Source organism: Eublepharis macularius, chromosome 4 (assembly GCF_028583425.1).
Source record: "Eublepharis macularius isolate TG4126 chromosome 4, MPM_Emac_v1.0, whole genome shotgun sequence".
In the NCBI taxonomy this organism is placed as follows: Eukaryota; Metazoa; Chordata; class Lepidosauria; order Squamata; family Eublepharidae; genus Eublepharis; species Eublepharis macularius.
In genome coordinates, this window is record NC_072793.1 from 159621994 (window position 1) to 159647459 (window position 25466).

At 49.5% G+C, this 25466-nt stretch overlaps 2 protein-coding genes across 2 annotated transcripts in view; both read left to right on the plus strand.

The window, feature by feature from the left end:
- Nucleotides 1–14455, plus strand: part of CCHCR1 (coiled-coil alpha-helical rod protein 1) — a 28388-nt gene extending 13933 nt beyond the window's left edge. Inside the window, exons 12-18 of the mRNA XM_054977326.1 lie at nt 3515–3596; nt 4142–4272; nt 4694–4903; nt 6310–6411; nt 13604–13755; nt 13908–14019; nt 14267–14455. Coding sequence (XP_054833301.1) covers nt 3515–3596; nt 4142–4272; nt 4694–4903; nt 6310–6411; nt 13604–13755; nt 13908–14019; nt 14267–14379 — 902 coding nt within the window. The 3' untranslated portion in view covers nt 14380–14455. The remainder of the gene's footprint in view (nt 1–3514; nt 3597–4141; nt 4273–4693; nt 4904–6309; nt 6412–13603; nt 13756–13907; nt 14020–14266) is intronic.
- A 3359-nt stretch (nt 14456–17814) lies between these two features.
- Nucleotides 17815–23839, plus strand: TCF19 (transcription factor 19). The gene is made up of 3 exons (XM_054978801.1): nt 17815–18088; nt 20787–21420; nt 23543–23839. Exons 1-3 carry the CDS (start codon nt 17815–17817, stop codon nt 23775–23777), a joined length of 1143 nt encoding a protein of 380 aa, XP_054834776.1. The 3' UTR covers nt 23778–23839.
- Nucleotides 23840–25466: the final 1627 nt, after the last annotated feature.

Here is a 25466-nt window from a genome sequence, read left to right on the forward strand (position 1 = left end):
GGGGTCTAGTGTCCATGTTTAAAAGGAACCGGTTCCAGTCTGTGCGCACTATCCAGTGCTTACTAGGGCATATGGCAGCGGCCACCTCTGTGGTGCCTTTCGCAAGGCTGCGTATGCGCCCTCTCCAGAACTGGTTTGTGCGGAGGTACGATGCTCTACTGCACCCTCCGTCCCTCAAATTCTCTATCCCGAGGGTCATCCTCTCCTCCTTGGACTGGTGGCTGTCTGATGACAACTTGTTAAGAGGGACCCCTTTTGGGTATCAACACCATGACATCACGGTTACCACTGATGCCTCTCTGTTGGGATGGGGGGCTTACTGTGGTGATGTGTCTGTGCAAGATGTCTGGTCTGACAGGGAAAAGACCCTCCATATTAATGTGCTTGAACTAAGGGCCATTCGTTTCGCACTTGTGTCTCTTACAGCACTGCTGAGAAATCGTCAGGTGTTGGTGCAGACGGACAACACGACTGCCATGTACTACGTGAATCAGCAGGGGGGCACAGTGTCCATGGCCCTGTGCCGGGAAGCCACACTCACTTGGCAGTGGGCTATCAAGAACGGCGTGTCGCTCCGTGCTATACACGTGGCTGGGTCAGACAATGCCCGGGCAGATGCCCTCAGCAGGGTCCCTTTACTGGAACACGAGTGGGAACTGAACGTAGAGTGCGTTGGGCCGATCTTCCAGATGTGGGGTCATCCAGTGATAGACGTGTTCGCCACTGCGGCGACCACCAAGGCCCACACGTTCTGTTCCAGGGCAGGGAGCGACCCCCTCTCTATTGGGGATGCCTTCCAGTTTACGTGGACGCAGGGCTTGCACTACATGTTTCCTCCGTTCCCCTTGATACCCAGGGTCCTGTGCAAGATAGAGGAGGACGGGACGGACTGCATCCTAGTGGCCTCCTTCTGGCCACGGCAGGTTTGGTTCCCGAAGCTCCTGCGGATGTCCCAACGGACGTATGTGAGTCTGCCCCCTCGGCAAGACCTTCTCCTAAACAGGAGCCTAGTCCACCACGATCCCAAGAAGCTGCACCTAACGGCTTGGCGGATCGTTCCTCCCCGATAGGCTTTACTGATGAGGTGCAGAGGGTCCTCCTGAATGCTCGTCGGCCATCTACTAGGCGCGCTTATGCGGCCAAGTGGCGCAGGTTTGAGCTCTGGGCACTTGCCAGAGGGGTGGTGCCTGACAGCAGTCCCTTGGGGGTTGTGTTCGAGTATTTATGCCACTTGCGTGGCCTGGGCTTGAAGGTGTCCTCCCTCAAGGTCCACCTGGCAGCGATATCAGCTGCTCACACCCGAGTTGAGGGTGCTACGGTGTTTTCTCACCCACAATCCCGCCAGTTCCTTAAGGGCATGTACAATCTTTACCCACCTGTGTCTGCGCCAGTGCCTCAGTGGTCACTGTCCTTGGTGCTCTCACGTCTCATGTTGCCTCCATTTGAACCTATGGCTTCATGCCCCTTGGATATGCTATCCTACAAGGTAGCATTCTTGGTGGCCGTCACGTCGGCCAGAAGGGTCAGTGAACTGTCTGCACTGCGGTCTGACCCCCCCTTTCTTGTGTTTCATCCCAACAAGGTGGTCCTGCGTCCCTGCCTCGGGTTCCTGCCCAAGGTGGTGTCCGCCTTCCACCTCTCGCAGGATATCTCACTGCCTGCATTCTTTCCTCAACCTTCCTCTAAAGGCGAAAAGGCCCTTCATTCCCTAGACTTGAAGAGGGCCCTAGCCTATTACCTGGATAGGACGAAGGGATTCCGCTCCAGTCCTCACCTGTTTGTATGCTTTGGGTCCAAGGACAAGGGTAACAGGGCTTCCTCACAGACCCTGTCTAGGTGGATTGTGACGGCCATTAGCAAGGCCTATTCGCTGGCAGGGGTGGCTTGCCCGCTTCATGTCAGAGCCCACTCCACGCGGTCCCAAGCATCCTCTTCGGCACTCCTCAAGGGGGTGCCCCTGGTTAACATTTGTAAAGCAGCCACATGGTCCTCTGCAGACACCTTTGTCAGGCATTACGCCGTTGATGTCAATGCGGAGCAGGATGTATCTGTGGCCAAGGCTGTCTTACACTCCCTTTTTTCCTAAGGGAGTTTTTGGAATCACTTTCTTGGCGTACCTGCTGGGTACCCTTGAGTGAAAGTGTGTATATATGTACCTGGGGGTGTGTATATATGTAAATATTGAGTTATTTATGTGTCCTTACACAGTTTTTTACATAGATATATATATGCATATCTATTTGTTGTTGTTCTTGTTTGTTCAATAAAATTGTGTTGGACTTCACCCCCGCCTTCCTTATTGTGTGAAGCTTGGTACACTCCCATGTGTGGAGGCACAGAAGAACGAAGATGAAAACAGGGTTAACATACCTGTAACTTATGTTCATCGAGTTCTTCTGTGCTGACACACAACCCTCCCTCCTACCCCGCTGTGAACTCCAATACACAATACTGTGATGGCTGTAACGGATATTGGTGTTTTTAAGGTGTTATGGCTGAAGTGTGTTGGTCAAGCGGCGGCAAGGGAGAACTGAGGGAAGGGGCCGTTGGTCGCTGGAGGATCACGTGACCGTTTGGGCGGGAAAACGGTCGCTGAGGCGCGCGACAAACGGCCCCTTCGGAGCCATGGAAGCTCTAGAAAATTCTCCGGCGGCTGGCCTGCGCCTGCGCAGTCCCCATGTGTGTCAGCACAGAAGAACTCGATGAACATAAGTTACAGGTATGTTAACCCTGTTTTATACACAATGGTATAGTCCACAGTCCCGTTTCCTTTATTAAAGGACTTTCTTGAACCATTGCATTATAATGCAGCCCTTTGAGTTGCCTTTGAGTTGTGTAGGTTGGTTGTATGTGCATAAGAATGCATGCAGGGTCATATTTTTGAGTCGGGTGGGCTGGGTTACCTGGGCCCTTCTCCTTCCTAAGGTACATCAGTAGTACCAAATTTAAGCTTGCTTGAATCAGCTTTTTCTGCCCCAACTTTTTTCATAGAAGAAGTGTAGTTTTCTGTTAGCGTTCTCTTTTTAGAGCATGTTCTTTTACTCCCTTTACAGAACTACAAAAAATTAACTGTGAGCCCTTTGCAAAGTTTTTTGCCAATAAAATAGCACAAATACATTCTGATCTGAATGCGAGCTATAATACTGAGAAGAAGAAAGAAATGCTTAATATCCTGTCTGGCTCATTATGGACTACTGTAAGAGATGCTTCACTAAAGAGATGGGGACCCTAGACTTCACTACTATGTGCTACTATCTGTTGCTTTAAGGATGTGCTACTATGTGCTAACTGTTGCTTTAAGGATGATCCTATTGGGTAGTTCTCTGTTGTTTAATATGTTACTCTTACAATTGCTTATGCTCTGTTTCTTCCAACTTGAGCTTGCTTGAGCAGTTGTCAACATTTAAGTCTTTGTGGCAGCAGGGAACATCTTTGTATAAACAGTCAACACCCAAAGTGAGTTATGTCTGTGCTAAGAGAGTAGCACTAGATAACTGGAAAATCTTTCTTGTAGGGCTGGTATGCCAGAAAATAGCACTAGCTAAGCTTCAGCGAGAGGAGAAACCTGGCTCTGCTCAATCACACCAGGAGAGGAGGTAAGTTTGAACCCTCACCCCAAAGCAGAATAGAAGGCAGAACTGTCAAGATATTGTTCACGAGTGACATTTCCTCCTTAATGGGCAAAATGCCTTGCATTCAACTAATACGTCTTCACAGTGATAATGAGAGGCATGGTTACTTGTATTTCCATCTTACAGAAAGGAATTGGGATTGAAAGACTTCCAACTGCCTCAGGTCATCCAATGACTCCATGGCTGAGCTGGCATTTGAGCCAGAGTCCAAATGTGGTGCTTGATTCTTTTGGCACCTCTGGTTTCAGTTCAGAATTCTCTAAAAAGAGAATATAGTGCTCAGTGGGTTAGATCATGGGAATTAAAGGCTCTGGGTTCTTGGGAAAAATCTTTGGGTTTTGTGGGTAAGACTGAGAACCAGGATTCTTGGGCTTCTTTGACCCGGGAAGGGGGAGATAAGTGTCAGGTCGTTGAGACAAATCTTTCACAGTCGGAAAACTGTACTACCAAAACAGTGTTTACAGGGTTACTGCTGGATTTCTGACCTCTTGTGGTGGCTTTTTCCTCAGACTTCATCCACCTTATGAAGATCTGCAAGCTGAGTTACAGATGCTGCATGAAGAACGGGACCAACTCTCTGTGGAGCTTAAACGGGGGGCGCAACTAATAGAGAAAAAAGTGGCTGAAGTGCGAGAAAAAGGTGACTAGCATGGGCCTCATTCTCACTGAGGTAAACTTATGTCCAGGCTGAACAGCTTCAGGCTGCGGAAGGGGGAATGATGTGACTGAGTGTTACTCTGTTTTTTGAAAAGTACAGGCACTTGGGAATCTCATATGGCAGAGAAAAGGGTTTTGGGTCCACTTTGGGTTCTGTTTTTCAGGGAAAAGGGTGAACTGAAAGTATTTAAATGAATAGCTTAGCCTTCTGCCATGCATTTTCTTTGCCTAGAGAAGCATTCAGCTGTGTGAGTTCCTGCTTGTGGTTTGAAGCAGTACAGCCCAGATGCAGTTTAATGAGAATCTCTCTGTGCCTCCCACTTGGGCGGGGTGGGTGGGATTGAGAGGGCTTTTTTCTTTTAGCACCGTCTCTGTGTCTTTACTGGTCCCTTTCCATTCTACAGCAGAGACTGATCTCAAGGAAATGAGGGAGACAGCTCAGTGCCTGCAGGGCGCACTGGAGGCAAAGGTGGCGATGGAGCAGGCCCTGAGGCAACAGCAGGAGGCCACGGAGAGGCAGCTGGAGGAAGCGCACACAAACCTCCGGGAGACTGAGGAAGCTGCAGAGAGCTTGAGGCAGGAGCTGGGGCAGTTACGAGAGGAATACGAGAAAAGTAGGCATGTTCTGTCACTGAAACTTTTAAAACTGAGAGCATGATCAGTTCTCCTTTTGGGTTCAAGAAGAGTTAACCTCAGGGTTAGGCATGAGAAATAAATGGTTAAACAAGCATTGGTTCATCGTTTTCCTATAGTTTCCAGTAGGTGGCCATGTTAGACTGTAGTAGTAGAACACAATTCAAGTCCATTAGCACCTTAGGGACCAACAAAATTTTCTAGAGTATAAGCTTTTGTGAGCCACGGATCACTTTAGCTAATACAAAAGGGTGAAATATGTAATTGTTAGAGCACTAGTCTGATGTTTGGTTCTGTGCCTATTCTTTCCTGGCCAGGTGAGGAGAAGGCAGGTCTGGATTACAGAGGATTTTTAGAAATGTTTATTGTACTGACTGAACAAAGGATAGTGGGCAGCAAAGGAAGACAGATCTGGGTATAAGCAAGTCACCACTTCATGCAGGGAACTCCTTGCATTCTGTGTGTCCATGAAGATCCTTGTGTGGGCAGCTGCTTTTATTTTCTGCCGCCTCCCTTCAATGACACTGGGGTACATTTTTTGCTACTTTCAGGGGACAGGATTTGGTGGTCTCTTCTGCCTCTGTTATTTAATAATAACAACATTCGATTTATATACCGTCCTTCAGGACAACTTAATGCCCACTCAGAGCGGTTTACAAAGTATGCCATTATTATCCCCACAACAAAACACCTGTGAGGTGGGTGGGGCTGAGAGAGCTCCAGAGAGCCGTGACTAGCCCAAGGTCACCCAGCTGGCTTCAAGCGGAGGAGTGGGGAATCAAACCCAGTTCTCCAGATTAGAGTCCCACACTCTTGACCACTACACCAAACTGGCTCTCCACTACAGATTTACACTACAGATGCAACTGTTTTGTCTTTTATAGAGGTTTCCAGTGCCACTTTCTTGTTTTAGGCATTGTAGTTTTAGCGTTTCTGCACGTGTCATTAAAAAATGACCCCTCCGACCTGTTGTTGACCCTGGCACAGTTTGAAACACAGTGAGCTGACTGTGGCCTGCCAGCACCGTTCTCCCTGTTTCTGCAATCTCAGAAAAAGAGAAAAATCAGGGGATCTGCTGAGCATACAGTGGGCTACTTATGGTTCGGTGGGCCACAAATTGTGAAGACTTGATATTATTTGTGTAAAAATATAAGGAGAGATGGCAATGATTAGATGAGCATGAAGAGTAGACCGCACTGGGAACAGCCACCCTGAGGGGCTGGAAAGTGAGAGGTGAAGAAACAGCCGTGTCAAGGGTCATAAGGGCAGGTATGGCATCTGGCTCACTGCTGTTGCACCATGTTCAGCAAATTGTAAGAACATGTGCATGCACATAGGGGGGTGGAATCTTTTTTCCTTAGCAATGACTAGAGCTCTCTTCTCTCAGCCCTGCAGGAGAAGGTGACAGAAGTGGAAACGCAGCTGCACAAGGATCTGTCAGAAATGGGGAAAAGGCTCAATGAGGCAAGGAGGGAGCATACAAAGGCAGGTGAGCGGGCGAGAGATGGCCCAAAACAGTTTTTTGTTACTTGAGGCTGAAAGTTCGCACAGCGCTCTCTCCGCTGTGGCTAAAAGACAATAAATGATGAGCATGGCCCAAGGCATGCTGTCTGGAGCATTTGCCCCCCTCCACCTGATGGTAGGGTCACCTCTGGGAGCCATAGCACAGTGGTGAGGCATATATTGGATCTCCAGTTGAGTGTTAACACTTCCAAATAACGGATCTCAAACAGCAGACAGAAGTGTAAGATTTCTGAAAATTTTGAAACCATGGGGAGAAAATCAGAAACGTTGGGGAAAACTGAAATTTCATCTTCGTTCTTCTGTGCCTCCACACATGGGGACTGCGCAGGCGCAGGCCAGCCGCCGGAGAATTTTCTAGAGCTTCCATGGCTCCGAAGGGGCCGTTTGTCGCGCGCCTCAGCGACCGTTTTCCCGCCCAAACGGTCACGTGATCCTCCAGCGACCAACGGCCCCTTCCCTCAGTTCTCTTCTTGCCGCCGCTTGGAGAGAACGTGAGCTTCGTTGCTCTGTGCTTTTTTGTGCTTCGTGCTTTATTCTGACTGATTGCTTGGCTTTTGACTTCGGACTTCGTGACCTCGACTATTCTTCGGATCTCGTTTTGGACTTTGTTGTGGACTCGGTAATTTGACTCGGACTGTTTTTGACCTTCCTTTCGCGTGCCCCTGAAGATGGCCTCAAAGGCTCTCTTCAAGCATTGTCTCCAATGCCACACGAAAATGGCCAAGACCGATGGCCATGAACTGTGCCTGTTCTGTTTGGGGGAGACCCATAATGTGACGGCCTGTAAGATCTGCCAGGGCTTCACCAACAAGGCCCGGCAGGAGCGCAAGGCCCGACTGAACTCCTCCCTGTGGCAGAAGGTCATGTCCGGAGGCGCTCCGTTGCCCTCCTCCAAGGCCGGCCCAAGCCCCTCTGCCGAACGGCATTCCAGAGCTGGCTCAGTGGCCTCCGCGAGGTCGGGGTCGAAACCGCGTCCCCCGAGTACCTCGGCGTCGAGAGCGGCCTCTCCAGCGCAGGGACCGGTGCGGCCGCCCCGTAGCGCGTCATCTACCAGGTCGGATCCGAGACCAGCTTCGGAACCGAGGATCCTGGTACCGAGTCCCCGGTCGGAACCGACGGCCGGATCGGTTCCGATGAAGCCTAAGAGGTCGAAGCCGAGGTCCCCTTCGAAGGCGAGGAGCGCGTCGGTTCCGAGGTCTTCTTCGGAACCGGCAAAGAAGAAGAAGAAGACCAAGCATCATCGGTCGCCGCGTCCCGCTCCTCAGGAGGAGGTCATCGTGCTTCCTCACACGCCTTCCCCTCACCTGGGCTCCCCGGAGCCAGAAGACATCTCCGTGCAGGTGCCGGATCCGATGGCCTTCGAGACGGTGCCCGCGGAATTCTCGTCGGGGCCGGAGCCGAGCCCGCACCGTCGGAGCCGACCATCGCTTGCCCTTCGGTCGCCGAGGCTGGAACCGAGCCCGTCTCCTCGTCGGAGCCGTCCGTCGCCTGTCCGTCCGTCTCCACCTCTGGTCGGTCGTGAGCGGCATGGTTCCGGGGACAGTGTCCGATCAGTCCGGTCCGCTGCGTCCCGGCATCGACAGGCTTCCTACCTCCCCTCGCCATACCGTTGCCAATGGGAGGGGGCACCTGCGGGCTTCTCCGTGTCGGAACCGAGGCCTTCGACATCGAGGTCGGCGTGGGCTCCCCCTCCGCTCCAGGTTCCGGAATCCCAGCTCGGTTCCGATGAGGAGGAAGTGGGGAGCTTTGGCGGCTACCAGTCGGAGTCCTGGTCCGAACCATCGCCGGCTGAGGAGCTAGTGCCATCGGCGGACTCGCCATTCGAGGACCTCCGCATCTACGCCGACCAGATGGCTAGGATGGCCAAGGCTCTCGAGATGGACATCTCTTCGGCAGTCCCCCAGACCAAGGACAAGCTCCTCAAACGTATTTACGGGGACAATCCGGCGTACGTTGGCTTCCCCATGCTCGAGGGTATTGAGGAGATTGTGGAGAAGGTGTGGCAGGTGCCCTGTGATCAACCTCCAACATCCAAGCGCATCGAGCAGCTTTACAAGATCAAGCAGGGCACCTGGCCGGCGTTGGTGAAGCACCCTCCACCTTCCTCCTTGGTCACAGAGGAGTTCAACCCCCGACGATCGGGTCACTCCTCGGTGCCTGCCGATAAGGAGGGCAAGAAGCTGGATGCCATGGGCAGGCGCCAGTACATTGTCTCTTCACTGGGTCTGAGGATTGCCAACTACCAGACCATCATGGCAGGGTACCAACTGTACCTCTGGGAGAAGTTGGCATCCTATACCTGGGACCTCCCTCCTGAGCAGAAGGCTGTGGTGTCCCTGCTGCAAACAGAGGCTGTCCGGCTGTCTAAACAGCAAATGAACGCTGGGAGCCACGCTGCTGACACTGCTGCTAGGGGGATGGCGTCGGCGGTGGTCCTCAGGCGCCACTCCTGGTTGCGGTCTACGGCCCTGTCCCAGGAGGTGCGTTCCAGGGTGGAGAGCATGCCCTTTGAAGGGGACTCGCTGTTCTCCAAATCGACCGACGAGACCCTGAAAAAGAAAAAAGAGGACAGGCAGACGGCGCGGTCCTTGGGTCTGGCTCCAGCGGACAAGCCCTCCTCCAGGTCACGGTACGCTCCCCGGTCCGGCCCTTACCACTACCAGGGCAGATACCAACAGCAGCGGCCGGGCTACCATCAGTATCCTGCTTACCAGCAGCGGCCTTACCCTCCCGCACAACAGCAGAGGAGGCGTCGGCCCTTCAAGCCTCGTCAGGCACAGCAACCGGCCCAGCAGAAAGACCAGCAGGGCGCCGGGAGGCAGTACTGACGGGTCGCGCCAGCCGTATCCCCGAACTTTTCGGACAGACTTAGTCCACTCCTCTCTGAGTGGGAGTCAATAACATCTGACTCATGGGTCTTAACTATTGTTGAACTGGGGTACGGGCTGGAGTTTGTTGAGCTGCCTAGATGCAGTTCACCCCTGACAGCTGTCAATAACACTATGGCCGAGCTGGATGCGGAGATCGTGTCGCTCTTGGCCAAGGGTGCTGTGGAAGAATTGCCCTATGAGGACTCTGTAAAGGGATTCTTCTCTAGGTTCTTCCTGGTCCCTAAGAAGGATGGGGGCTTACGTCCCATCTTAGATCTGAGGGGCCTTAATGCCTTCCTCAAGGTGACCAAATTCAAAATGGTAACGTTGGCGGCTGTGATCGCCTTGCTGAAACAGGGAGATTGGTTTGCGGTTCTTGACTTAAAAGACGCATACTTTCACGTGAGGATACGGAAGGAGCACAGGAAATACCTGAGCTTTGTTTACCGGCAAAGGGTTTTCCAGTATAAGGTGCTCCCCTTTGGCCTTTCCACTGCCCCACGAGTGTTCACAAAATGTGTGGCCCCTGTGGTTTCCTTCCTACGGGAAGAAGGCTGTACCATCTTTCCGTACCTCGATGACTGGCTCATCGTGGCTGAATCGGAGTCTAGGCTGGTGCAGGACATTGGCTTGGTACTTAGCACTTGCCAACGCCTGGGGCTCCTGGTGAACTTTGAAAAGTCCAAACTGGTGCCCAGCTGCAAGGTGTCCTACATTGGTGCACTGTTAGACTCTGTGGAGGGTAAGGCCCTGCTCCCCTTGGAGAGGGCTCGGTCCCTAAGGGGTCTAGTGTCCATGTTTAAAAGAAACCGATTCCAGTCTGTGCGCACTATCCAGTGCTTACTAGGGCATATGGCAGCGGCCACCTCTGTGGTGCCTTTTGCTAGGCTGCGTATGCGCCCGCTCCAGAACTGGTTTGTGCGGAGGTACGATGCTCTGCTGCACCCTCCGTCCCTCAAATTCTCTATCCCGAGGGTCATCCTCTCCTCCTTGGACTGGTGGCTGTCTGATGACAACTTGTTTAAGGGAATCCCCTTTGGGTATCAACACCATGACATCACGGTTACCACTGATGCCTCTCTGTTGGGATGGGGGGCTTACTGTGGTGATGTGTCTGTGCAGGATGTCTGGTCTGACAGGGAAAAGACCCTCCATATCAATGTGCTTGAACTAAGGGCCATTCGTTTCGCACTTGTGTCTCTTACAGCACTACTGAGAGATCGTCAGGTCTTGGTGCAGACGGACAACACGACTGCCATGTACTACGTGAATCAGCAGGGGGGCACAGTGTCCATGGCCCTGTGCCGGGAAGCCACACTCACTTGGCAGTGGGCTATCAAGAACGGCGTGTCGCTCCGTGCTATACACGTGGCTGGGTCAGACAATGCCCGGGCAGATGCCCTCAGCAGGGTCCCTTTGCTGGACCACGAGTGGGAACTGAACGTAGAGTGCATTGGGCCGATCTTCCAGATGTGGGGTCATCCAGTGATAGACGTGTTCGCCACTGCGGCGACCACCAAGGCCCACACGTTCTGTTCCAGGGCAGGGAGCGACCCCCTCTCTATTGGGGATGCCTTCCAGTTTACGTGGACGCAGGGCTTGCACTACATGTTTCCTCCATTCCCCTTGATTCCCAGGGTCCTGTGCAAGATAGAGGAGGACGGGACGGACTGCATCCTGGTGGCCCCCTTCTGGCCACGGCAGGTTTGGTTCCCGAAGCTCCTGCAGATGTCCCAACGGACGTATGTGAGTCTGCCCCCTCGGCAAGACCTTCTCCTAAACGGGAGCCTGGTCCACCACGATCCCAGGAAGCTGCACCTAACGGCTTGGCGGATCGTTCCTCCCCGGTAGGCTTTACTGACGAGGTGCAGAGAGTCCTCCTGAACGCTCGTCGGCCATCCACTAGGCGCGCTTATGCGGCCAAGTGGCGCAGGTTTGAACTTTGGGCACTTGCTAAAGGAGTGGTGCCTGACAGCAGTCCCTTGGGGGTTGTATTCGAGTATTTGTGCCACTTGCGTGGCCTGGGCTTGAAGGTGTCCTCCCTCAAGGTCCACCTGGCAGCGATATCAGCTGCTCACACCCGAGTTGAGGGGGCTACGGTGTTTTCTCACCCGCAATCCCGCCAGTTCCTTAAGGGCATGTACAATCTTTACCCACCTGTGTCGGCGCCAGTGCCTCAGTGGTCACTATCCTTGGTGCTCTCACGTCTCATGTTGTCTCCATTTGAGCCTATGGCTACATGCCCCTTGGATGTGCTATCCTACAAGGTAGCATTCTTGGTGGCCGTCACATCAGCCAGAAGGGTCAGTGAGCTGTCTGCACTGCGGTCTGACCCTCCCTTTCTTGTGTTTCATCCCAACAAGGTGGTCCTGCGTCCCTGCCTCGGGTTCCTGCCCAAGGTGGTGTCCGCCTTCCACCTCTCGCAGGATATCTCACTACCTGCATTCTTTCCTCAACCTTCCTCTAAGGGGGAAAAGGCCCTTCATTCCCTAGACTTGAAGAGGGCCCTAGCCTATTACCTGGATAGGACGAAGGGATTCCGCTCCTGTCCTCACCTGTTTGTATGTTTTGGGGCCAAGGACAAGGGTAGCAGGGCTTCCTCACAGACCCTGTCTAGGTGGATTGTGGCGGCCATTAGCAAGGCCTATTCCCTGGCAGGGGTGGCTTGCCCGCTTCATGTCAGAGCCCACTCCACGCGGTCCCAAGCATCCTCTTCGGCACTCCTCAGGGGGGTGCCCCTGGTTAACATTTGTAAGGCAGCCACATGGTCCTCTGCGGACACCTTTGTCAGGCATTACGCCGTTGATGTCAATGCGGAGCAGGATGTATCTGTGGCCAAGGCTGTTTTACACTCCCTCTTTTCCTGAGGGAGTTTCTGGTATGACTTTCTTGGCGTACCTGCTGGGTACCCTTGAGTGAAAGTGTGTATATATGTACCTGGGGGTGTGTATATATGTAAATATTGGGTATTTATGTGTCCTTACACAGTATCTTTACATAGATGTATATATGCATATCTATTTATTGTTGTTCTTGTTTGCTTAATAAAATTGTGTTGGACTTCACCCCCGCCTTCCTTATTGTGTGAAGCTTGGTACACTCCCATGTGTGGAGGCACAGAAGAACGAAGATGAAAACAGGGTTAACATACCTGTAACTTATGTTCATCGAGTTCTTCTGTGCTGACACACAACCCTCCCTCCTACCCCGCTGTGAACTCCAATGCACAATAATGTGATGGCTGTAACGGAAATTGGTGTTTTTAAGGTGTTATGGCTGAGGTGTGTTGGTCAAGCGGCGGCAAGGGAGAACTGAGGGAAGGGGCCGTTGGTCGCTGGAGGATCACGTGACCGTTTGGGCGGGAAAACGGTCGCTGAGGCGCGCGACAAACGGCCCCTTCGGAGCCATGGAAGCTCTAGAAAATTCTCCGGCGGCTGGCCTGCGCCTGCGCAGTCCCCATGTGTGGAGGCACAGAAGAACTCGATGAACATAAGTTACAGGTATGTTAACCCTGTTATATGCAGTACGTTCTTACGAATACGAAACTTATTTTACTTTTTTAACAACTCAAAATGCATAATGTATATTTAAGTTAACATATAACATTGTACTGTCTGGCATATTTATGGCATCTAAAAATATAAATACTTTACAGGTGCTATCCGGCAACCACTTTCTTGGGAGTAAGCATTATGGAATAAATGGGACTTACTTCCAAGTAGGCATGCTCAGGATTACTCTCTTAGTTTTCTACAAGCAAAACTGCAAATATAAGCAGTACTCGAGAGGGAGCTGCAAACTGCTGCACTCTATGCTACCTTAGCCCACGTATCCTAGTTTTTGCCATCAGAGGTGAGGGGGGGGGGAATGAAAATGGAGCACACAAATGTCATATTGTACAAAAATGTATGCTTTGGATGGAAATAGTTGCAGTGAGACTTATAATACTTATCATTTTTATAGTTTATCTTCATACACATTACAGCATATTTATTGTGGATAAAATTAGTCTCCTTTAAGTACATCCTTAAAAATATGGTTTTCTCTCTACTATAAACACTGGAATTAATCATTCTCTAGTGGCGTAGACATGAAAATCTTCATATTACACATGAGTGGCTTGAAAGCTTGTCTTGAAAAGCAAGACAAGCTGGATGTACCAAGGGTCTAACCTTAGATGGCAGCTTCCACCTTAGTGCAGGGCAGCAGGCGTCCTTTGGTCCCAGTTCTGCTCTTTGTTCTGCTACAATTCCCCTAGCATATTCTGTCCTCTATGTTTCTCTGTAGTGGTTGCCCTACACCAGGCTGAGCGGCAGGCAGCAAGGGACAAAGCTCACAGCGAAGAGCTGGCCAAGCTGCAAGAGACTGCCGCACAACAGGAAACAGGGCGCCTTGAAGCACGTCTGCAGGAGCTCGAGAGGGACAAGAACCTGCTGATGGTATGGTAACAGTGTGGAGGTATTTTGTCCCTGTGGCCACTGTTTGTATCAAGGGCTGTCTCGTTCCTTGCACAGGCCACCTTACAAGTGTAGGGGTACAGCTTCCCCTGTGGCCACTGTTTGTATCAAGGGCTGTCTCGTTCCTTGCACAGGCCACCTTACGACAAGAAGGGATGTTGGCCCAGTATCGGCAGAATCGACTGGCAGCAGTCCAAGCCCCAGTAGAATTGATCAAGAAGGGTGCAACTCAAACTCCATCAAAAGGTATGACACCACCTTCTCAGAAATCTCTCCTGCTGGCTGTAATATGCTCCTTTTGCTTTCTCCTATAGTTGACAGATATGCTGTCTTACTATTATGTTGTATGCTTGTATTCTGCCTTCCCAGATTCTTCACTGAAGCCTTTCTCACCTCACGCCCCAGTCTCCAAGCTGAAAACCTGTTTTATTTTTAACCTCTTGCATCTTCTTCACTCCTTACCTTAGACTGGTTTCTCTCCTTTCTCTCCCAGAGTCCCTCTCTGCTGTGCTGAGTGATCTACAGGTCCTAAGTGCTGCCATCCTGCATGAAGAGGAGGCAGAAGAAAAGCCTGATGAAGACGGAGGCACCGAATCAGACACCTAAGAGCAGCTCTCAATGAAAGTGAATTTTCTGGAGGAGGAGGGAATGAGCATTATGGATGTGGGTGTGAATAGAAAACTGAAATAAATATAATTTTAATAGGTCCATGGGCCATTTATTTGGAGGGCCCTGCTTTTTATATCACTGAGCTTTGATTCTCTTAAGGATGCAGTTTTTACCTACCAACAGTTTGCTCCTCTTTTGTGTAGTGTTAAGTCAAAGCTCCTCTCTCAAAATCAGAAACCCTGCAAATGTGGACATGATCTCAAGCCCTGGTTTAACTAATTAACTTCCAGTACTATCCTAAGCAGAGGTACACCCTCCTAAGCCAGTAGCTTGGATCCTATGAACATGTTCCGTCCAGGCTAGATAGTTTCTGCCATCCAGCGTGGAACCTGAGTCTCCCAGACCCTAATCCTACACTCTAACCACTATAACTTCCTGCATCAGAGTTTCAGTTGGGCCTCATACTGTTCCTGGGGTCCACCTGGGGTAGCAGTCTTTCTCTAGTGCAACATCACTTGTGCTCTTAGATTCTAGCCTTTGGGCCTAGTTTGCTCTCTTTTGTAGGACTGTGGAATTGGTCTGCTTTAATAATTTACACACAAGTGTTTCTAGGCCTACACAGAAAGTTGTTCCATTGTTCTGTTGTAAGTCCTCCAAAGCAGAGTGTGGAAGTCCTCCAAGCTAACCCACTATCTGAGGGTAGTGCTAAGAAGATGTATTCCTTTTAAACTGTACAGCAGGCGCATGGAATATTTAAAAATATAGCATACCTTAGCCTCAGAGTGATTTCTTTTCATTTAGTTTTCTCACATAATGCTAGCTTCAGTGGCCTGTTTGTGAAGTACGTGAGAACTTCATGTGCTTCATTAAAAACCATGTGGTATTTAGAAGTGTATATAAAAACTCATGTCCTGTTTCGGGTATCCTCCCACCTCCTAGGCTGCCCCTTAAGGTAACAATGCTCTCTTTAGTGAGCATATTTCTATTAGAACCTGAACGAGTTTCCTTTGGTGATGGGAGACTGTTGTGCATACTGACACACACACACACACCCAGGAGTGTGTTGCTTTGTCTGACCTGTCTGGAAACATCCTTGTAGCAGCAGTGACCATATTTAAGAAATTATGTGCTTTCCCCCTATTGTACTGAGTAATCACCCGAGCAGTATGTGCTGCTGATTCTAGAGTTAAGGACAATCAACTGAGTGAGGGCCTCTCCCCCATAAAATCGAAAAGAGTCCAGTAGCACCTTTAAGACTAACCAACTTTATTGTAGCATAAGCTTTCGAGAATCACAGTTCTCTTCGTCAGATGCATCTGACAAAGAGAACTGTGATTCTCGAAAGCTTATGCTACAGTAAAGTTGGTTAGTCTTAAAGGTGCTACTGGACTCTTTGATTTTGCTACTACAGACTAACACGGCTAACTCCTCTGGATCTATCCCCCATAAAAAGCAATCTTATGTAGCTTCCTAAGGCCTATTTGGAAGCAAGCCCCATTTTATTCAATAGGGCTTATTCCCTGGAGTGTTCTTAGGGTTCTAGCCTATGATTTTATTAGTTTTCTGCAGTGCGACTGTACTTCAAAAATCCATGTTCAAGCAGACAATTTATACTTGCACGAGTATTTAAAAAAAACCTTGGCTTTGACAGCATGGCCAAGTTATGATCCTGTAAATTGGAGGTGGGGTGTTTGTAGGAATTACAGGATTTATACCTAAAGCCTGATCACATGCTTGTTTACTGAAAAGTACGCTCTGCTGAAGTTACAATTGTGCATAGAAGTGTGGCCATGCACCCCTGGTGGAATGCTGGAAAAATTATTCCAGGGTAAACATGCATAGGCTTCCAGCTAAACAGTTACAATAAAAGTATTGCACTATGGCAGTAGATCGTTTTATTCGAGTATTCCAGTTAGTCTCCGAACAAATCTGATCAAGCTTCAGGCAGAACGGTGCGATCTGCTCTATTCGTCCTCTGTGCTTCTTGGTTCCGCCTTCAAGGCGCGACACAAAGGGACCCATCCCGCCATATCAAAACAAGACGCAGAACTCGCTCTTCCTGCAGGTCGCTTCTCCCGCGCATGCGTCACTGCTATAGTCCTCCATCCCTCGCTCAGCATCCGCCCAGAAGTGGCTGTCAGACACCCACCAATCGGAAACTTTGTCCACTAAGCCCTGCCTCTCTCGCGCGCGCTCATGCTCCCCAACCTCTCCTTCCTATTTCAACCAATGAGAAAGGGTGCTTTTTCGCCATCTGGCCAATGAAAAGCTTTCGCTGCGACCTTCCTCCTTTCTCTCGCCTACACTGGACCAATCAAGGAGCAGCGCGCGCCGCTCAGAGCCCGGGCAGCTGCTACAGGTAGCGGCGCCTGTGCAAACTACCGGCTCCGGTAGCCGGGCGGCGTCACCCGCAAGGAACAGGACCAGAGGACTTGATGAACTGTGTTGCCCAGGAGACGGGTCCGGATTCTGCCCCCGTTACCAAGAGGACGCCGGAGTTCTAGAATCTCGTCGTCCCGGGATTAGCAGGTTCTGGAGCCGCGTTGCTAGGGAGCCTGGGGGTTCTGCGTAGCTTCAGGAGAGCGGCGACCTCGTTGCTGGGGAAGCGCGCAGGGTTCTAGAACTGACCAACTAACCCGTTAACTGGACGTGAGTCTAGAACAGAATCCCCAGAGTATTCTGTTCTAAAGCGGCGTTGCAAAGGAAAGCGGCTTTCCGGTTCGTGAATTGTATTGCTTCCCTGTCAAGGGCTAGGGAACGACGTGCACTGCTGTAGGCTCTGGAAGTTTTCCTTGGAGGAGCTTCTGGGGCATCGCTGCACTAGCTGCAGAACTTCTCGAGGCAACTTGTCAAAGGGCGTCAGTAGCCACCGACATATTTTTATTCAGTTTGCACTAGAAAGGAACGCGTATAGCATGTGAGAACGTCTAAGCCGCTTTTGTAAGAAGCGAGTCCAGGTTTGCTGCGACAAATCGGTTGCGTGACTGGAAGAAACCTTTGATTTTCAGTATGTTTTTGTGCAATGTGTCAGCTCAGGGTGGTGGCTAACTTAAGTGGTTTGGTTGCGTTAGTGAAACATTCCTTTCCTGCTTGTTTCACCTTATGGTAAATTGACATTGTGTTATACAGTATCCATTTAACCAGTCCTTATCTGTAGTAAGCCCGATTTGCACTGGTAGCTGCTGTGTTTTTTGCACCAAGTGTTGCTATATTTTCAGTCGGTGAACCGTGAAGAACTTGAGACCAAAAACACAGCTGTTCTTGTTACTGAAGACAGGTTTACTGACCTCCTGTGAAAACCTGTGAATTCTTCTGCCGCCCCAATAGCCCATCATCACCACCACAGGACTCTTCGAAGCTTGCTCACTCCTAAGCCAACTCAGGAACCCTGCCAGGCATCCTTCTTGGGCTTCTGGAAACAAGGAGCCGGAGATGCTCTCTGAGGCTTTGCCCTGCTTCCAGCTACTCCGGATGGGCCCCGCTTCACCTGGGGACTCGCCCAATCGGGACCTCTACACCTTCCGGCCCGCCAGAGCCAGTTGTACCTATCGGCTGGGCCGCCATGCTGAGGTCTGTGATGTCACTCTGGTGTCAGAGCACAACCCGGCCTTGATCTCACGGATCCATGCAGAGATACATGCAGAGAGGGATGCCGACAGCACAGCTGGGGAGTGGAGAGTGGGTCTGGTGGACTACAGCACTCATGGTGAGTTCTTGGAGTGTTCCAGTTTGGTGTGGAGAGCCAGTTTGGTGTAGTGGTTAAGAGCACGGGACTCTAATCTGGAGAGCCGGGTTTGATTCCCCACTCCTCCACTTGAAGCCAGCTGGGTGACCTTGGGCTAGTCACAGTTCTCTGGAACTCTCTCAGCCCCACCCACCTCACAGGGTGTTTGTTGTTGTGGGGATAATAGCATACTTTGTAAACTGCTCTGAGTCAGTGTTAAGTCATCCTGAAGGGTGGTATATAAATTGAATGTTATTATTATTATTCCTCCAACAATGGTGTAGGTCTCAATTCAGGCCTTACAGTGACTCTTGCAGTCTGGCTCCTAAGACTGAAGGTGGTTGTGCGAGAGTGAACTGAAGCTAGATGATAGCATTTCTGTCAAAGAGCAGAGAGGATCCAAAGGGGCTTGGCACTCAACATAAAGCTATGCCAGCTTCATTAAAAACCTACATCCTATAGAGGACCCTGCCCTCCTTTACAAAAACATCCTGCATTCTGGTCACTGTTCCTAGATGGGTTGTGTAAAGTTATCCTTATGTAAATGTGGCTCATTAAGTAAGAGGGTGGGGGAAGCCACCAAATCTTTGAAGGGAAAATCAGCTTGAGAACAAAAAAGGGGGCTTCGGTTGAGTTTATTTGCATTCAGTTAAGGTCGTCACAAGTCAGTAAAGTTTAAATGATTGCAGTTTTTTCACATGTAGAACACTTGATCGTTCTTGCAAGTTTTCCTGGGAACTGAAGTCCGAGTGTCCTTCCCCTCTCTGTTAGAATCGCTGCCTGAAGAGCCAGAGAAAGCCGGCTGCAGCAGCAGCTTTTGTAAATCATTCCTCCACTCACAAGCCTGCTCTCAACGATCTTTGGGGGCGAGCAGCTGCAGCTTTCTCCCTGGGCGTCTTGCTCCCAGGGAGATGCTCTGGATTTGCAAAAGCTGCTGCTGCAGCCGGCTTTCTCTGGCTCTTCAGGCAGCGATTCTAACAGAGAGGGGAAGGACACTCGGACTTCAGTTCCCAGGAAAACTTGCAAAAACGATCAAGTGTTCTACACGTGAAAAAAGTCACTTGTAGCTTGGCTCTTGGAGTGGAAGGGGTGGTGGTGCAGAAGAGAGACTTGAGACCCTGCCTTGGTTTAGAGCATTTACTTACTACTGACTGCTAATGCGTTTGTTCTACATGGACTGTGGAGAAAGTTTTGTTCCATCACAATAATCTAAACTGGGAGAGAACTTGAAGGGCACATGCTTCACAAACATTTATTTGACCTTCCTTCTCATCGAACACTTTCTGGCACCTATAAAACACCAATGGAGGAATTCCAGTGATGTGTACCAGAATCTATAACAAGTCTGCAAACTTATGACCCACCAAGCCAAAAGCATCCCACTGGACAGGAATTGTGGCCCTGCAGATAGTGTTTCTGCAATTCCAGGCAGAGCAAGCAAGTTTATTGACTTCAGTGTTGCTTGATGGTTCATAATTGGTGCAGGCCTGGTCATGAATGATGGTTGGAGATCTCAAGTATCTTGACTGTGTGTTGCTGGATAATTGGAGAACAAGCATAGTGTAGTGGTTAAGACTGTTGGACTGGGATCCAGGAGACCCGGGTTTGAATCCCACTTTCTCTGGTCCTAAATGATGCTTGGAAATCTCAAGTATCTTGACTGTGGGATCCGGGAGACCTGTCTTTGAATCCCCACTCTGCCATAGAAGTTTGCTGGGTGACCTTGGCCCATTTGCTCTCTCAGCCTAACCTACCTCACAGGGTGATGGTGGGGTGAGGATAAAATAAAGAAGAGAAGAATGATGTAATCAATTTTAGGTCCCCACTGGAGAGAACAGCAGGATAAATAAATGCACAATGCCTTTCTTTTTTGGGGTGTTGGATTAAGGAACAATTAATGAGCTTGCCATGGGGTTATGCTTTGTGCAGGATAAAGTTTCAATATAAAGTTAGCTGCCAACATTCTCACTTGGACAAGGAGGGCATCCTTGACTGACTGGGCACGAAGGCTGTCCATTCATCCAAATTTGAATCAGATTTTTTTTTTTACCATAAATACACAATGTACAAGCTTGGGACCATGTACAAGCTGGGCTTTGTCTGTGCTTCATATTGCACATTTATCTTATCTAACATGATCGGCCTGCCGCGCAACCCCCTTGACAGCTATAGATAAACAGAGACTATCTTTACATACACCACTGATATATCCAAATAGATAAATCCAGCATTACAGTCTCTCAGGCTATAACATGTCCAAGAAACAGTTTCCAGGACAGGGTTATGCCAGTGCAGGGGTGGGGCCATGAAGATACACCCAAGCTTCATTCTCAATAGGTGAGTCTCCTGGGCAGAGGCCAGGTATAGATCATGCCCCGTGGACGCCTCTGAATGCTCCTATTTTCATTCACTCCTGTGCGGAAAACGAAAGCACTACTACTAAGAGACACTGTTGTGGTGGTGACGATGAAACTTGCCCTTGCCCTTGGGTGATTAGTTTTTTATGGATAGGGTCCTGCAGACAGTTATATTGTATATAGAACATGATGGAATGCATTGTGCATTGCACCCCGCTGCCTTCAATGTACAAGGCTTCCACACGCTCTGAGCCATTGCAGTGATGAACATTTTCCTAGCAGATAAAACACCAGTCTTTTCTCTTGTCCACTGATTCCTCCAGGTACTTACGTCAATGCCATCCGCATACCCCATGGCCAACGGACAGATCTGAACGATGGAGATCTTCTGACCTTCGGCCATCCCAACCCGGTCCCTGAGGGCTGCGCCCTGCCACCCCCACACGGCAACTCTGAGTTCTACTTCCTCTTCCAGAAAGTCCACGTACGACCCCAGGACTTTGCTGCTATCACAGAACCAAAAGCTCCTGGGGATTTCTCCTGTGGCTTCCGACCGATGCTGCCTTCTGGCAACCACCGCATCCGCCCTCTGCCCCGTCTTTCGCCCACTTCTTTCTCTTGCCGCTCCAAAGCCACCCTTATCCTTAGCTCCATCGGCAGCCTCAGCAAACTCAAGCCTCAGCCATTCACGTTTTCCCTGGGCCGGAGCCGGAGCATGGAGCCACCCACCCAGCCGAGAACCTCTCGGAATCGCCGCAAGTCAGCTCACACGCTACTGCCAGAATTGGAGGATGAAATCACACGGCTTGAAGAGGAACAGCCAACACTGAAGAAAGAGCAGGGATTGGGTGGTTACATGCATTGCCACAACTCCTTGCGGCTCCAGCAGAGGGTGCCAGAGAGAAGCAAGAGCCTGCAAGAGGACGTAGGCCCAAAACTTCACATCACACCCAGCGGGTAAGTCCTGTTCTTCTTGGGAGAAGGTGCTAGGTGTTCAGTCTCTGCTACTTCCAGTTAAAGGAACTCAGGTAGCCACTACTAAACAGAAGACATTATACTGAGCTGGGTAGACAAATGATTTGACCCGTCTGCTGCAGCATTTTGCTATTACTGTTTTCTTCATATCGTGGGGCTTTTTTCCCTGCCACTTTCAGTTTTGTTACTGCTATTTGAATCATTTGAACATTTTAACGTTGTTAGGGCTAGGGGATTTTGTTTTACCTAAATGCTGTAAGCCTCCCTCAGAGCCTGTTCAGCTGCAAGAATAGGATACAATCTAAATAAATGTCACCGCCACTCCCTCCCACTCAGTACGTCCTTCCTTCATGTTACTAAGCACAGAACGTTGTGGTGTTTCCCGAGAAGAGATGGTGATTCACACAATGACAACATAAAATTGCCATAGAGAGGCTTTTTAAAACATTGAAGTTTGTGTGAGAATTTTGTTTGAAATATGACCGCGTTTATAAGGGATTTAGTAAATTAATATTTCAGTGCCATTCTAAGCAGAGTTATATCCTTCTAAGCTCATAGACTTCAGTTCTCTTAGGTACAAAGTCTGCTTTGGATTAGGGCTTGTTCTGCCGTGGTATGATCATAGACTCACTACCTGCCTTCTGTTGACATACCATCATCATCATCTTATATACCAATAACCAAGTGGCTGTGATCTGTGGGTACTTACAGCTGGAGATTGGCGCCATGAATGGACAAGACAGATCGTCCTACATACCTGAAAAATGCTCCAGGTTTGCAGAAAAACCTGAAATCTAAAAAAATGTACCGGGGGGGTTAAAAAACCCAAAATCATAAAAGGAGCACCTGTAGCTTTAACCAGATGCCCCCCCAGTGGTTGTTGCTAGGCAACCATAACAGTTTAACCAGTATTCCAGGCTTGGTTTCTGTCAATAAAAAGGCAGGGGGTAGGGGCAGGGCCCTCTGTGGGGCTGTTTTGGCCTTTGAGGGAAGACTTACTGGGGCCGGGGCCAGGGCCAGCAGCAACCACCAGGTGACTTAACGCCTAACTTTCATTCACTCACCCAGGCCTAGCTACTTGCCACTGTAGCCAACAGCAGCTGATGTGGTGTAGCAGTTACAGCTTCAGGCCAGGATCTGGGAAACCAAAATTCTAATTTCCACTCTGCTGTTGAAGCTCACTAGGTAACCTTGGGTCAGTTACACATTTCCAGCCTAATTTATGTCACAGGGTTGTTGGGACAAAATGGAGAGGAGACAGGTAGAAGCTGCTTTGGGTCTCTATTGTGAAGGAAGATGGGGCGTAAATGAAGTAAACAATAGTTCAAGATGGAAGGCAGCTAAAAGGTAGGTTGGCTGGTGGATGGGAGGGAGAGAAGGAAGCAGGAAAAGGAGATAAAACGGAGAACAGTGTAAGCCACTTCGGTCCCCATTGAGGAGAAATGCGGGGTATAAATTAAGTAAATAAATTTCCAAATCTGATTATTTCCTAGTTCAAATCTTATACTTTTGTTACAGGCTAATAGATTTTTTAAAAAATCATCAGATGGTAAAACTAAGGTATATTTCAATTGCATAAGGCCGTGTTTCCCAACCAGTGAGTCCTGGCCCAAAAATAGGCTGTGAAGCCTGTGAAAGTGTGTCCCTGGCTTTTGCAGCTTTATTGGTTTAAGCATGCACTGGTTTTTGAAAGGGGTGCCAATACCAAGTAAATTAGGACCCAAACTGTTAAGGGACACTGGCATAGGGACCGGCTGTTTGCCTCACTCGCTCTAAACTTGGGTATATTTGCAATTTTATGTGAAGAAAAGCATTTCTATTTTTCATACACGTCCAGTTGAACAATTTTGTATGCCCGAGTTATTGATACATTTTGCTATTAAAGCATGAAAATAAGTTTAGGTTTGGTAAGTAATTCTTTTCTGTGTTTTCCACCACCACCACCACCACCCCATGTCTTCAAAATGTAGAAAATTTCCACTGCTAATTTTAACAGAACTGCATTATAAGGATGTGGTATGGAACCAATGTATAAAAAATGCACATGGTGCTTAGAAAATGTGTTGAGGTGAGTGACAACATTCTTTTCTGATCCTCTTTGCAGGAAACGTCGTGGTCGGCCACGGAAAAACCCTCTGGGGGGCACCTGCCAAGTTTTCTCCCAGACTCTGTCTGTATCAGAGCCGTGTGCCGCTCCCCGCTGCCGCCTTCCCCAGGACGAGACGGTGGAGTGGGTCCAGTGTGACGGCTGCGATGCCTGGTTCCACGTGGCCTGCGTGGGCTGCAGCTACAGTGCTGTGCAAGAGGCAGATTTCCGCTGTGCTACCTGCCGCTCTTAATATATGTGGGCTGTGGGGAGTAGTCCCCCCCACCTCATGGGAGAGGTAACAGCAGTGAACCCAAACACAACATGTGCGTGTGCGCGCCTGCTAGAATTTTTCATAAACTGCCAAGTGGGGACGCAGACTAGTGAAAATTTTGCACAAGGAAAAATTAGCATGATGAGTGCTATGCACATAGAAAGGGTAGGTGAAAGCTGAAACAATTACAGGAGCCTGGACTGTCTTAGCAGGAAGTGTAGGAAGACTTTGCCGAGTCCAGTCCCACTGACTCCTTTTCCTGGGTAAAGGGCACTGTTGACTTACCAGCTCCATCTCTCTAAAAACCAAGCAGGCCTCAAACCCGTGTACTAAACAGCTATTCGTATTCATGTGAAGTTAGTGGATGGGCTCAAGTGGCAGGAGCCGCCAGGATTTGCAGCAAAGGGGACCAAGGCATGTGACTGAAGGAGGCTCATTTGGACACAAAAATCAGCCCAAATCTACAATGCCCCCTCTGTCAGTAAGGGTGCTCATTCTCCAAAGCAAAGGCAGTAGGCTGTGCTGTGCTGCCTGAAGTCAATAACAAAGCCTTAAAAAATATAAACACATACCCATCAGCTGGGGGAAGTACAACTGTGCACATTTTCCAGTTGCATTAAGTGCTTTGTGCAAATGCTCATGAGCTGCACCTTCTTGTTGTTACACTGGAGCCACAGCACTGGTGGGGACCCGGGAGAACATCAGCCTCCTGTCTTTCTGGGGTCAGCCGGGTGGAGGGTCATGATCATATACTGTGTGCCTCCAGGAAGAACCAGGCTGCTGTGAGGACCATTTGGCCACTGTCTCTCGACACTGCTCTCCAAACGTCAACACGGTATCAGGAAGAAAGATTTGAGAACAGTTGCCCAAGAGTGAGTAGCAGAGATTAGATAATTTGGAAAACAGCCTTGCCCTCTTCATAGAGAGCATTACCATGTGAAGGGGAAGAAACTAAGAAAAAAACTTCAAAAGGTGCTCTGAGTCCACAGAAGTAGCCCTCTTAAGGTTAAAATAGATGAGGGGGGTGGGGGCAGCCTCTTTATTTGCATATGGTGTGTTCAGGGATAAAGCAATGGAGTGGAAGGTTTGTTGTGAACACCAAAGGAGTGCAGACAAGTGGAACTCAGCCCCCCCCCCCACACACACACACATTTTTTGATTCATCCTGGCTCACCTCTGGTGCATGAAGAGTGCCTGATGTGAAAGAACAGAGGGAAAAGTCAGCCCCCCCTCACCCCTTCTTTATGTAAAAAGCATCCTTCTCCTTACATGTGTATCTGGCAAATGCATGAATAATAATCAGTTCCTGTAAAACAGAATATTACAGGCTAGTATATTTATTGTGGTATTAGTTTTTGTGGACCAGAGTTTTTTTACAAAATGTTCTCTGGTATACAGATGGTAGGGTCAACAAGCCATGAAATTGACTCTGTCTGTGTGCCATTTTTCAGCCGAGCCCAAAAACATCCAAGTTGCAAGAGAGTGACTCATCTACTGTTGCCATAACTGCTGCTCACTTCCTAAAGAAGTTTTAAAAAAAACAAAACATGGGCACTTCATGCGTGAATGCTTATGGCCCCAAGTAATCTGCTGGTGCATTTTCGCTCGACATATTCTTGGCAGAAGGTAGAACTTTTTTAGCCTGTGGTTGTAGGTGATCACGTACAA

Excerpts from the sequence above, each read along its gene's own strand:
- TCF19 (XM_054978801.1), top strand. The coding sequence starts at position 17,815 with ATGCTCTCTGAGGCTTTGCCCTGCTTCCAGCTACTCCGGATGGGCCCC. Across the intron at positions 18,089-20,786 it reads GGTGGACTACAGCACTCATG|GTACTTACGTCAATGCCATC; the intron begins GTGAGTTCTTGG and ends TGATTCCTCCAG. Across the intron at positions 21,421-23,542 it reads CTTCACATCACACCCAGCGG|GAAACGTCGTGGTCGGCCAC; the intron begins GTAAGTCCTGTT and ends TCCTCTTTGCAG.